Genomic DNA, 14862 nt, shown 5'->3' with positions numbered 1-14862 from the left:
TTCTGGTTCTTCGTTATTGATTTTTCTACCTCTATGAAAGTTCAGGTAGAGAACTTGGCGAAGATCGACCGACTTTTACTCGAGAACCGATATCTCTACTTTGATGAAATCGGTGAAACGTCACAACTTAAGTCTATATAAACGTCACCACACAAGGGATCATCAAGAAAGTCTTGCAAACTTCTTTTCGTTTTCTTATTGGATTCGTAGTACTTAGATGGAATGTTTTTCGCCTTCTTACTTTTTTAAACGACATAGCTCCTGGAGTTTTTGTTACTCCAATAGATTTGCTCGCATCGGTACTTTTTGCAAGACCGGCTTCTCTGTCGTCTGAAGTAGAACTATCCCATTCAATTTCCACTCTCATTGTTTTTCGTTATACGCGTTTATACCTAATTTCGAAAAAGACAAAAACGCTTACAAATCCTGCCCGTCTCACTTAGTTGTAAATAGTTACTTTACTCAGACACTTTACTTGTTTTATTTTTATTAATTTAACCTTTTACTCAAAACCATTTATAAATTCACAGTTTAAATATTAAAATAAGAAGTAAACATTGGATAAACTTCATTATCCTAAGATTATGTCTATAATAATGTCTGAATAATGTCAGTTCTCGTTTAAGATGAAAATTTCCATGCAATTTCCCAGACTGTTAAGCAACAGAGCCTTGGACGTCCACATAAAGCGCCATCAAAATTTGAATAAAGGATCATCTTACGTAAATTGTTAGCGCACGGGATGCTCAGACGGGTTAAATTTTATACGGAATTGGAAATTATTCGCTTAAACTTAACAAGATGTAACATAAACCTTTTCAAATCCTAAAATCAAACTGTTTTAGTGCTGCAGCCTTATTTTGAACTAGAACTATCTGCGATAAATTCTTAGCGCATGCAGATTGCAGATGGTCCTTTTATACGGAATCGGTTATATTTAATCTCAAGATGTATGTAACCCAAACTTCTTCAGAGAAAAGATACAAAAAGTACAAAAGTCTCAATTTTAATTAAATTCATTAAATTATAATAGCTATATGAACAGAGATTACAGTTTCAGTGTATAGAGAACGTAGGATCTTTTCAAGAGAACGTGATTCTTTTGGAAAGGTCTTGCGATAACCTAAGATCTAATTCTTACATTTCTCTTAAGCTTTCCTTTTAATCTTTACATAAAATACACATACACTACTCCTACTAAAAACATCGTAAGATATACTCGAATCCTAAAAATTATAGAAAGAATTCAATCATCCGCACTGAAGCACCAACAATAAAATTACGTAATTAAAAAAACTAAAAAACTCGACTGGTAATAAATAGTAACTGGTAACTGAAAAGCAAAAAAAAAACACAAACATTAAAAAGTAAAAAATAGGTGACTCGCTCGCTAGTTGTAATATGAGATTCAAAATTTACTCAGTTTATTTTTCTCTGCTTATCATATTATTATAGTGAATTGAGTGTAATAAGCGCGTAGGTGACGATTCATAAGATCAAAGTACAAGGCGAGTTATCTCGAGCACTTCTTTCCGGTGCGTGAGTTATACAGTTACGCAAGTCCTTTTTTATTGATGACAGGTTTGCACTAGACTATAGCTATAAATAGACTATACACACTAAGTGATAGGTATTTTCTAAGAATGTTAAAAAAAACCATCTGATAAATAATAAATAAATATGTCCTTTTGTTAGCTTTTCTCGGCTCAACCGCTGAACCAATCTTGCCAAAATCTAACACAAAGATAGTTTGCATCCTGGGGACGGATAGAATACTTTTTATCCCGGAAAATGGGAGAGGTCTCAATTCAATCCCAAAAGGGGTAAAAAAGGGGTTTGAAAAATGTGTAGTCCACGCGGACGAAGTCGCGGGCATAAGCTAGTAATAGTATAAATTTGTATGGACGTCTGTCTGCTGCATTTTCACGGCCCATCCGTTTAACTAATTTTGTCAAAATTTGGGATTTTTAGCAAACCTAAATCCAAGCGAACAACGTCTCAAATGTCCGCTAGTTACATTAAAAATAAAATATCTAAATTGGTATTACTACCCCTATTATAAAAGTGAAAGTGTGTTTGTTGGTTTGTCCTTCAATCACGTCGCAACGGAGCAACGGATCGACGTGATTTTTTGCATGGGTATAGTTTAAGACCTGGAGAGGGACATAGCTTACCTTTTATCCTAAAAAATCAAAGAGTTCCCACGGGATTTTTAAAAACCTAAATCCACGCGTACGGATTCATCATCATCATCGGCATCAGCTAGTAACTAATAAACTCGTAAAAAGGTATGAGTCATATAAGTAGGTACAACAGAACTTTTGGAATGTTATTAAGATCACTCAAATCCATAAACAACTTGGTAAAATTTTCCAACAATGTCAGTTAAGGAAAAGTAATAAATAAACGCGGGTGTAATCATGTCGGTTTGTTTGCGGGCTATAAACGGAGGAATAGGCTTACAGGGGCATAGCCCGGTTGGCATCAAGTAATTAATGGCCTGCTGGGTAGACAGGGGTGAAATTGGATCAATTTGCCACCTATTTTAGATTTTAAAGGGTAGCTGATTGCAAACTTTACTAATTAATGCCAAACATAGATTATGTTTATACTACTCGTATATGTAGTGAAAGACTAAGGTCAACCCCTTCTCATTTTGAGATAAGACCCCGTGTTTAGTAGTGCGCCGGCGATGAATTGACGATGATAATAGATTATGTCTAATTTACAAGAAGCCGAGATTCAAATTAAATAAAATTCTCAACTAAAATAACCTTATTAAAACACAAGCCAACTAAAACAAATATGTCAAGACAAATCCAACGACCCAAACACGACGAAGTTGTGTTGAGACGTTGAGGAGCTCTATGGCCACCTCTAGACTCTATCATGAGGGCACGGTACCACATTATTGCATTGCCATCGAACTTATTTATATTATGTTCACCACAATCGGTTGAAGGAACTGGTCTGAAATTCAATTGCAAAATTTGACCACATACTTACTAACACGGCAAGTTAAATAAAAACTTGTAAAAAGTAAAGCTACAGTCGCATACTCGAATTCAATTGCAACGTTTCTCGTTTTCTTCAAGTAGACTCATCCCCCACCCTCTTCAGCAAGAAACATTTATGTGTGGTTTTAATAAGAGATAACACAGTGAATTGTTTTCTGGGAAATTCAACAAAAATTTATAGCACCCACGGGTCGGTATAAATTTCAAATGCAATAAAGCGGTCTAAAATATTCGTCGTAAAATTTCTCTGAATTCAGCATATATTGAGTGATCTCCAGCTTAAGTAGGATGCGATGAAAAGGCCTGACCCTTGTATTGCTATTGTTTTAAGATTCCACTTGGTTACACCCCTGTGCTCAGCGAGTTTTAGATAGGGCTTTAATGTTTTTTTCACGGAGGACCCTCTTAACTGATAATGAAGGCGGACTAGGGCGGGGGAGGTTCGGTTGGGCGTTTGGCTAAAGTGTAAAGAAGAAAATTTATTGTTACGACTGAAACGGTTTTCATTAGCCCTAATAGCGCCTGTAATGGTGATACGAAATACTTAGACACCTGGTTTTACGGACAGGAAACGTATGACTGCCCCTGTATTATAAAACTTAAAGGAGAGTGGGACTTATGGGCCTGATGTTAACAAGTTGAAATATATTTTATAAAAAAGGGTATATTTTTCTGATGTAAAATACAAAAAACTAGCTCATTTTGCAATCTACAAATCGAAAAAAAATTAAAATAGAGAAAAAATGGAGAAAATCGATTATAATCGAATCGAATGAATATTTAATCGAGTAATTGTTTCGATCTCCTTTCGTGTTCTAAAAAGCTGTCAAAATTAGAGCCTGTTGCACTTGTCAAATCGAAAAAAAATTAAAATAGAGAAAAATGGAGAAAATCGATTATAATGGAATCGAATGAATATTTAATCGAGTAATTGTTTCGATCTCCTTTCGTGTTCTAAAAAGCTGTCAAAATTAGAGCCTGTTGCACTTGTCCCTACCAAAGTATGATGACACTGGACATCAAGTTGCAAGCACAAACGAGTTGCACCCTGCAAAAATTTGCAACCAGGAAATGGACAAATTATTGTGAAAGAAAACTAGGTCAAGATTAAAGGATTACATATCTCGCTTAAGTGTTCTATTATTTCTAATTGTTTTATATGATCTATGAGTGAGAACGGATGAACGTAATGTCTTGGAATGTCTTGGGACTCGGTAGTACTACATAGAGGTCTTTGGTGCCACTACATGCTAATATACTAAGTACATACATAATTATATTTGACAAGAGAATAAATCTCAAGCCACAGACAAAGCAATATTAGTCTTTACACGACCGTATTCATTCTTATAGGATTACGTGCTTTCCACCTTTGTGCCCTAATCCAAGTTAAGCGTTAATACAACAGATTTCCTTGTTTTCATCTCCAAAGGCACAGACCCATGTTGTCTGCGCTCCCTCGGGCGACGCCAAGTTAGGGGAAGGTGGGCTTAATTGGGAAATAATGCCGGAGTAATTAATCACAGTACCTATCTACCCTACGTAAATATATCACTAAGTGTATTTTGATCGATTAAAAAAACGTTCATTTTAGCAAGATAAGAATCGTAAACGTGTAAAATCGTAAATCTATTAGATACGTTTTCAATTTAAGCTAGCTAGCGAGCTAACTAGAAATACTTATATTGCATTTAGAATTAAATATAGCAGTGGATAGGTAACTCTACCTTTTAAAGATTATGTTGTTTCCTAAATTGAGAAGACTATGAAAATATTAAAACGAATATCACAGCCTCTTTACAAATAGAGAACAGAATTATCATTATTCAGATCAATAGTATATCAAAAATACAAAGCATAAATTGAGTAAATTATGTTCATAATTTTTATATAAAAACATATTTGAATAGTTATTTACTCGTGGTCCCTCCCGTAGGCCTTGGAGACAGTGGAGTATACCACGTTGTATAGCAATGCTACGCTTTACTTAATCACTCAGGAGTCAGGCATGTTGAGGTTTAGAAATTCTCAGACCAGAATGGCCGCTAGAACTCGAGTCTGAGATACTTAAATCTTTTGTGACTTCTTTAAGACGCAATGGCATAGTATTTATACATATGTACATAATATATTTTTGTCAACATATCAAAAGACAGTTAGTTGGTGTAGTAATTTCCTTGCAAAAAAGCGTATAAAAGGAAAACTAAAATAAAACAAGGGGGTTTCCAACTCTACTAAAGAGGTGTATACCAATAACAAACATTCCAATATAACCAAAAGAACTACAATTGTATGGACCCTTGTTCCGCAGGTCGTATGAGTATAATTTCCTTTGGGACGTAAGGTCTCAGGTAGACCTTACGTTACGGTTCATTCCATCATTGGATCCGACCATTCTTGTTTAGGTGAATTGAAAAGGGCTCTGTTAAAAATACGAGTTTCACTCCCAGAGAAACCTTTTACTATGTGTGTTCAATTTCGAGAAACTGTTCAACATTGATTTGAATTAACGTACGTAGAACTTAGAAATAAATGAGATATTTGTTACGGGTTTGTGTGTAAAGTTGAAAATTTTTTCATATTAGAAGATTATTTGCCAATTTAGTTTGCTAGATTTAAGTCATAGTTTTAATAGGTACATAATATGTAATTTTTTACTGTCCCAAATAAATAAAAATAAAGAGAGTTTGAATACATCGATAAGACAGTTTTTAGGGTTCTGTACCTCAAAAGGAAAAACCGGCCAAGTGCGAATCAGACTCGCGCACTGAGGGTTCCGTAGTACAATCGTATTTTATCGACATTTTGCACGATAAATCAAGTTTCGGTGGAAGTTTGCATGGTAATGTATATTATACATTTTTTTTAGTTTATCATTCTCTTATTTTAGAAGTTACAGGGGGGGGGGGGACACATTTTACCACTTTGGAAGGGTCTCTTGCGCAAACTATTCAGTTTAGAAAAAAATGATATTAGAAACCTCAATATCATTTTTGAAGAACTATCCATAGGTACCCCATACGTATGGGTTTGATGAAAAAAAAAAATTTGAGATTCAGTTCTAAGTATGGGGAACCCCAAATTTTTTTGTTTTTTTTTCTATTTTTGTGTTAAAATCTTAATGCGGTTGACAGAATACATCTACTTACCAAGTTTTAACAGTATAGCTCTTATAGTTTAGGAAAAAAGTGGCTGTGACATACGGACAGACAGACAGACAGACATGACGAATCTATAAGGGTTCCATTTTTTGCCATTCGGCTACGGAACCCTAAAAAGGAACCCTTACGGAAATCACTTCGTTGTCTGTTTGTCTGTTTATTCTCGTTAAGTATATAATATTCCGATCTACTTTAAATATAGTTTTAAGATTTTTTTTAAGTAAGGTACTTATTTTGATTTTTAGAAGTAGCGTTAAGTTCTAGACACAGATTGTGGTGAAATGTAGCAACAAACTACGTAAATAATAAAAAAAGATTTTTTATCCATACACTTACAATAAAGCATCGACAGACAGACAAACAACGCACAGCCTAAGTCGTAGAACTAAAGATTTGGGAGGATTTTTTTTTCAGTAATCCCTTATTAAGTAGATATAAAGTTATTGAGTAATACTTTGTTGAGGAATATAGTATAGTGAGTAAAAGGATGCACTACGGAAGGATTTTGATAATTCTAACGGGATCTTTAGATCCGGTGAATCCACGAGGACAAAGTCGTAGGAATAAGTTAGTTTTTGATACTAAATTGTTTTACAAGGTCTCCTTCAATTGCTGAAATTCATTACATTATTCCAATTTCGCTTTATGTTTAGTTAAAATGCAAAAGGGCTACGTCAAAATTCCGGGTTTTACTTCAAAACGACCTTTTACTATTTATGTTCAATTTCGAGAAACTGCTCGGACTATTGGAATTTACGTAGCTTTGGAGGGAAATAACTTTTGCTTTCTATCCAAAGAGAATTTATTTTTGTTAGGTACTAGTTGTTTTACAATGAATTGCTGTTTGAACAAATAGATCTTAAAATTTTTAAGAAATTCTAATCATCCCTTTTATACGCTTTAATTCCAAGTCATTTAATAAACGATACCACTGTGTACTTTTAACAACTAAATTGAAATACTGATAAGGTAATAAATAATTTAGACAATCTATACGCGCCTTGGTATGGAAATAAGGAACAAACTCAACCGGGCAATCTTTTACTATCACCATTCAAATTACAGCTAAATAATTAGAAAAATGTATAATCAAAGCTGTGAAAGCGACTCATTTTCAGTCCTCAATTAATCGTTAGATATTTGTTCAAAAAAGATCTTACATTAAATTAAATTAAATTTATTGGATATTATTACATATTATTACATATTAAATTACATATAAAATACAGATAAAAAACAAGTAATAATTAAGTAGACCTAGGTCTAGTAGACGTATGAATGGGCAACCCCTGCACTAGTAAACACTGTATTACAGTGGGTTGCCTTCTCCATTTCTAAAAACTTGAATAAATGTTATTACAATTTGGTGCGCTAAGGTCGGACATGTTATACCTACCGGTGTCTATTACAAGTAATAGTGGTGTGCATGTATGCGAGTGCGTGTGTGCGTGTGTTAAGGTGTGTATGTGTGTGTGTTTGTGTGGGTGCGTGTGTATGTATGTGTGTACGTGTATTATTTGTTGTTTATATTAGCTAGTTTGTTTCATTCATATTATTTTAATCAGAAGATCCTCAGTTTCGTTATAATTTAGAGCATTGAGATATTTTATTAATTGCGTTTTCAGTTTATTACTTGTTAAAATGTTTTAGCATTATCTTTCTGCATATTGCAAATATACAAATGTAAATTAAGTTAGGATAAATATTATTTATTTTAAATCATAATAAAATCATGTACATCGACCTTTAGAAAGAGATAGCGGTTTCATAGAGCGAAGCGTTGTCTCTGTCGTTGAGACCGACAAAACGTCACATAGGTATGAGTGACAGAGACAACGCTCTACAAAGCCAAAATCTCATTCTAAAGGTCGATACTACAATATTTCTTGCCAGCTACTGTATATGTGTGGTATATGATTTGAAAACCATCAGCGTTGTTTTAAAAATAAACAATTTGTAACAATCAAACTTAGAAACCCGATACAAACTCCGGTTAATCTTTCCTTAATTAATTAGAGCCGCAAACAAAACCGCTTATTTGCTAGACTGTCACCGTTATTAATGGACTCAAAAGCCTTGTTAGAAGGCAGAATGAACGTAATTGGTAATTCAAAACCGCGTGGGGATCAGCCGGGTGACGGTTCTGTTATGAAGCGTACAAATTTTCCACAAACCCTTTAATCCTCCGCTCGCTTATTTCAATTCTACACCACAGACTAAAGTAATAAGATACACGGAGCTCTCGCGACCTGTCTCTGAGCGAATTCTAATAATCTACAGCCAGCTGCTTGGTTTGTAATTTCGTACAAACTTCTTTGTAATTTGATGTCCTGCGGCAGAAGCGGTGTGGTCTAGCGCTTTGAAATTATTCTGAGAATATACAAAATCATATAAACATAACTGACTTAAATTACAAAGCAATGCGTTTGCACCTGTCGCACAAGATAATATTATAGATGCACATATAAATCCCTATATATAAAAAGGAATCGCTGAATGTGTTGCTGATCGCAAATCTCGAGAATAGCTGAACCGATTTCGCTAATTCTTTTGTTATAATATTTCTTGAAGTACGAGGATGGTTCTGTTTCCTACGGAGAGAAAAATTTTAAAGATTGTAAGTATTAAAAAAAATTAAAGAATCGACTGTTAGGCGGTACGAAGTTCGCCGAGTCAGCTAGTTATCAATAAATCCAAAATTCAAGACTGCAAAGAAGATCTAAAATTGTACTATTACTAAAAAAATTTACAAATAAGATCGTACTTGGAACGCGGTTGGCTTCTTTTGTTGAAATTGAGCATACTTCACATTCTAGCACCCCGTTTAGTCTATCTTTCACTTCAACGTCTAATTCAATAAGGTCGAAAATAGTCTATAATTTTCTCTCTCTGCATGTGGCTTACCTACCCTCATTGGTAAAATTGTCCACCGCCTCCCCGACCTCCCCTCGTTGATGTAATTTCGGTGCGCCTGAATAGACTTCGTTGTGAGCCATTGATGAAGTTGAGCCGAATTTTTTTTATTCTAATGAGTTTTTTAGTAAAAAAACTGTAATCAGGAGTTGCAAAAAATAACTCCTTAGTTAGTTAGTTAGTAGTTAATTTCTAATTAAAACTTCATGTCGGACTGATGGTTGGTAATTGGTATATCTGTATTTTAAGCAGCTAGGCTCAGTTTTTTTACATTTCTTTTTTCTTTACATTTTCATATTATAGGTATTTCATATTTTGTCATATAGCTCTATCTGATTCACTTGAGACGTCGTCGTACCAATAAATAAGATTCCAATTTGCATTTTAAAAGGAAACTCGCCGAGACGTCATGAGCTGAAATAAGCCGGTCGCGTATTATGAAGAACATGACATTTGTTATATTTTACTGAAATACCTACTTTTGTGGAAGTCAGGAGTTGTCTGTATTCCATCAAGCGTACGTTTCGTATATTGATATGAGAAACCAAGATACACAGTTCCTTTAACATAATAATAGGTAATGTACCTCCTCAAAGGAAGGAATTTTACTTTGCCAAAGATGCAAATATTATATCAATGTGCTATAAGAACTGAACTAATTCAGTTCTTCTTGAAAAATTGGAATCCCATAATATTACATCATGACAGACGTGACCCTGATCCTTATCTTAATTATTCTAATTAAGATGATGTTTGTTAGTCCTTATAACTTATAGTCTGGATTAACACAGGGTACTTTTTAGCTCGGAAAATCAAAAAGTTCTCGCAGGATTTTTTAAAAAACCTATATGATATATCCATGCAGACGACATTACCTAGTCTTGTTTAATTAAGGCTAAAAAAGCGAGATAGAATGCGGAAAATCAGAAAAATACCTCTTAAAACGCAAAATTAACTCAGCATTTATATATTTTACGAACGCTTCTTCATATTTTTTATCGTAGTTATCTACCGTCATGTATATCAGTATTTTCGTACATTTTCGTATAAAATGCAACGAGCGCAGATTGTTGGGAAAACTCAGGGATAAGGAGGGGTCCCCATACGCAGGCTGCATACCTAAAAAGCGCTGTAAAAAATTCCATGTGCTTGTTGCGTTCATGGAATGAAACAGTACAGTGTGCAACGTTGACTTACCTACTTATGCGCCTAAAGTATACTATCCTTATAGCTTTAATAATAAAGACGATATTTCAATAAAAGTATACTGTGATGGTTATGGTGTACAAGATTATAGGTTTGAGTTGTATGACAAGCGTGTATTGTATCAGAAAAAGTCATCCTCCCCCCATACTAATATATCATATTGTCTTTGCGTATGTTAGTCGCGGACATGACTGTCATTGTAAAATCTGCTTTATTTTCAATGATATTATATTGTACGAGGGCCACAATATATTATTTTGTTCATGTAACCAGTATATCTTACCAATAAATAAATAATTGATAAAATAGTAGCGTCATTGCAGCTGTTCTGTTTGGTCAGTTGGATATTATTGAGGTGTAGGAGGGTAATGTCCGGAACTTATTATAATCTGATTCTGAAAGTTCTTTCACTGATCGATAGCTACGTTATTCCCGAGTTTCTTTTATAAATTATATCACGCGGACGAAGTCACAGGCAAAAGCTGGTATTATTTATTTTCATGAAAGTTCGAGTACTTTAAATAATAATAATACATATTATGATAAAGTAATTACTCTTGCACATTTGCGTATCGTCCCGTAATATACATTCACCATAAGAAAATTTTATAGTATAACTGTTCAATCTTGTTCTTCGAAATCGACTAATTAAGAACACCTACCTACCTACCTACCTAATGGCTATAAAGTAGGAAAATGTCACGTGCCTCTGAATAAATTGCGGTAAACGTAGGTAATTAAAGAGTTTTACCCTTTGAGGCTTTAATTTGAGTTAAACAAGAGTTAAACTTAAAGGAATCAAAATATACTTTATTAGAATTTCGTTTATGAATTACGTTCATGTAATGCCCAATTGATTTTATTCGATGCCAAGCATTCAAGAGTAGGTAATTTCTGGTTTGGAACAAAATATAATTGAAAAGTACCTATGTAATTGCCAATTTTCTCTGCAAAAGGCCCATTTGATTTTTTTTAAATTGGAAATATAAGAAAAACAAAACGGAATAAATGTAAAGAGAAATACATATATTTGAAACGAACCGACCTAATTAAGTTTTTGTATTAAAATAAAAACTGATGCTGTAAATAATTCAAAAAATAAGATTAATTTTTCAACCTTAGCTTTAAAACAGGTCTAGGTAAAGATTAGATACCATTTAAAAGCAATAAGTCGTTTGAGTCTATACGAATAAATACATTTTTTTCGAATTGGTATTAATATGACCATACCTACCGTACACGACTGTACGTACCGTTTTCATATTTATCCTAAACAAAATCGTACCAATAATGATAATCGAAATTTTATCATAGTATGCTTGCTAACCTATGCTTCTCTTTCGCAGGATGCTCGTCCCAAACTCTACGAATATTCCCGATGCCAAAGCAACAGACTGTGGCCGTGGGCAAATCCGTGGTGTTGACGTGCCAGGCCGACGCGCCCGATCCCGCTCTAGTCACGCAGCCGCAATGGAGGGATCCCAAGGGACTCATTATAAAGGAAGCGGCGTTAGTATTCGTTTAAACTTTTTGTTTATGGTTACCTTGGACAAGGGAGCATTAAATTTATTCCTTTTGGAAACGGGAACTTGCTAGTTGCTATTAAATTATTTGGTATTAGGCCAGGAACATACTTACATACATCCGTTGATGTTTGCTTTGCGGACGAGTTGGATGTACAGTACGCGGCAGAAAATAATGTACATCGGCTTTTAGAAAGAGATAGCGGTTTTGTGGAGCGTTGTCACTGTCGTTGAAACCGCCAAAACGTCACATAGATATGAGTGACAGAGACAACGCTCTACAAGGCCGAAATCTGTTTCTAAATGTCGATATACATTATTTTCTGCCGCGTACTATACGTTTTTAGACTACGAACATAAAACCGTCTACAAAGTTGACTGCTACGAATAGTAGCATTTAGCGCCTAATTCCCGAACGACTGATCCACTCTAATAAGCAAAATAATTACTGTTTCTTTCTGTCGGTTGGTTTATTTGTACATTGCCCAACCCTGTGTTTTTAATCCTTTATTTTTTTTACTTACCAGAGCCGGAACCAGGCCCGAGATCTACACGGAACCGATGCCGGCGAAACAGCTCCAGTACCTGTACATATCGTCCATCACCACCGCAATGGCAGGCAATTACACGTGCGAAGCGACCTACACAAACATGCCGCTCAGCGCCAGTGTGGTTTTGGAAACTTTCGGTATTGGTTTCACATATATTATCAATGTACAACACCGACTATGTAGTCTGAATCGACTATGTAGTAGAGCCTGAATGTTCGCGAAAACAATGCTGTCAACAATAATGTGAAGTTAGATCAATGGTACCGATTCCGTTGTCATTCTCTAAACTAAATTTAGAGTATCTGCATCCTTTTCTTTTTAACAATGCTAAAAGTAATGCAATGCTTACATTCAAAGACTCTAAATTTTAGTGCACGCTACAAATTTAAACAGTAGGCTCGCGACTGTGCGCTAAAATCACGGGTTTTACCATCTAAAAATTAAATTTAAAACTGTCAAACTGCGTCTGTCCTTTTCATATTACATTAGTAAGAAGAGGATGCGAATACTCTAAAACTAGGTTATGCTCAGAATCAGTACCAATGTTTTAGAACTCTTAAAATCAAATTGGCGTTAACAAGGTCTTTTGGAAAACGGGTTCTAACCCGAAAAGGAATCATTTTTATCATTATAATTTTTTTTACTATGGGCCCAACCTTAAATTGCATTACTAGTCCAAACGCCAATTTCACTTTTTCTTTTTTTGGAAAATAAAGTTTCGTGTTTTTATCATGACAAAAATTATGGGGTACCTACTGTATCTACTCGTAGTTTATATTGAAACAATATTGCGGGTAGTCACTGAAAACGCATAATCAGATCATACGTACTCATAAAATAGCATAGTTTGTTAAACATGTAGTATTTTTTTAGTTGCCATCACGTGGACAAATGCTAATGAGAATCAATACGCGACAAAAGGAAAGGATTTTAAAATAATGTGTGAAGTCACAGCCGAACCTGCACCCTCAGTAGATTGGTTTAAAGAAGGAACTAGTGTAAGTATTATAAATTTTTTTTCGCCCTTTGTATGGTAACACTAAATTAACATTCTTTTTAAAATATTCTATGTTCTGAATGATAGTGAATACAGTATTAAAATCCATTAAAAGCTTAGAAGTTATAAGCGGATTGCAAGTTTGTCTTACCATTGAGGGACGAGAGTGCATATGTTATTTGGACGTTAATTTTTAATTTTCTTGTAGATTGTAACTGGTGATAGATACGTTATTCATGCAAATGGCTTAATGATTAAGAATATCCAAGAAAGTGATGATGGTACATACACTTGTCGAGCCGTTGTTATACAAACTGGAGAATTATCGGAACGAAATATCAAACTTGAGGTAATTTTACAAAAAAATTAAATAAGTACTTCTGTTTGAACAATTTTTATGCAAAATTTTAATCAATGTTACTTTTTAGGTATACACTGCTCCAGAAATGGAAGAACGTGAAACTAAAGTCGAAATAAAAGAAGGCGAAACAGCCTCGATCACTTGTAAAGCTAGAGGGAAACCTCCACCAACTTATTCATGGATCAAAGCTTCTACACGAGAGGTAATATGGATAGAAAACAACTCAAGGCCTTATTTTCTATGCATAAGTAATAAGTATATTATTTTTTCCCCACTCACTGCGGCGAAATCCAAAAGGACGGTTATGTGATTGACCTGAATGTAGATATGTCCGTAACTATGTCCGCTCGTAACTACTTAACGGCTCAACCGATTTTGATAAATGATTAGTAAAATAATGGAGCGAGTGTCACTGGGTAAATAAAAATCTTAAAAACCAAAATGGCGTGTTTTGTGCGCTTTAATGTGCGGGCTGAGAAATATGCAGTGCAAACCGCAGTCGGATTTTTTTTTGAAAACTTTTAAAACTATTGGTTACGTTTAAACAAAATATAATTTTACAGAACTTAGGCACTACTCCCCGCTTCAGTGTAGATGAAATCAAAGGGCTTCTAACATTCGATAGAGTAGAAGCTGGCGATTATGGCAAATATATCTGCAGCGCTGTAAACCAGGCTGGCCACAACGAAACTGAAATAGAAGTCGAAGTTTTGGTTCGTCCGAGAATATTTGAATTATTCAATACCACGGCTGCTGAAAATATGGAGGGAAGATTGGAATGTAAAGCTACAGGACGGCCGGTGCCTAGGATTAGCTTTAGGAAATTGAGCAATACCGATCGTTTCGTGAATGGTCCAAACGATGATGGAAGGTAACTTTAATTTTACTTGTTTGTTTTTCTTTTCTTTTATAAAATTGATTGATTTGATATACAGCGTGATTTCTAAATAATTTTAAATACATATCAAAAATTGCGAGATTGATTAATCATGTAACATGACAAATGAGTTATGTAGTACCAAATAGTTAAATTCTTTCGTTATCTCTGATACCTGAATATCGCTCAAACGATCCTTCCAGTTCACAGAAGTGTTTTTACGAGTTAATTTCCACAACCAGGGTTGCCATATCTC

The 14862-nt window shown here is 34.6% G+C and overlaps 1 protein-coding gene across 5 annotated transcripts in view; it reads left to right on the top strand.

Moving 5' to 3' along the window:
- Positions 1–14862, top strand: part of Fas2 (fasciclin 2) — a 184984-nt gene that overhangs the window by 160503 nt on the left and 9619 nt on the right. For all 5 annotated transcript variants that reach the window (XM_069503827.1, XM_069503829.1, XM_069503828.1 and 2 more), the window contains exons 2-7: positions 11644–11806; positions 12348–12508; positions 13245–13369; positions 13577–13717; positions 13797–13931; positions 14293–14600. In XM_069503827.1, the coding sequence (XP_069359928.1) occupies positions 11644–11806; positions 12348–12508; positions 13245–13369; positions 13577–13717; positions 13797–13931; positions 14293–14600 (1033 nt within the window). The remainder of the gene's footprint in view (positions 1–11643; positions 11807–12347; positions 12509–13244; positions 13370–13576; positions 13718–13796; positions 13932–14292; positions 14601–14862) is intronic.

This window comes from Maniola hyperantus, chromosome 16 (genome assembly GCF_902806685.2).
Source record: "Maniola hyperantus chromosome 16, iAphHyp1.2, whole genome shotgun sequence".
In the NCBI taxonomy this organism is placed as follows: domain Eukaryota; kingdom Metazoa; phylum Arthropoda; class Insecta; order Lepidoptera; family Nymphalidae; genus Maniola; species Maniola hyperantus.
Note: the sequence above shows the minus strand (reverse complement) of the source record. Positions and strands in the feature narration are given on the sequence as shown.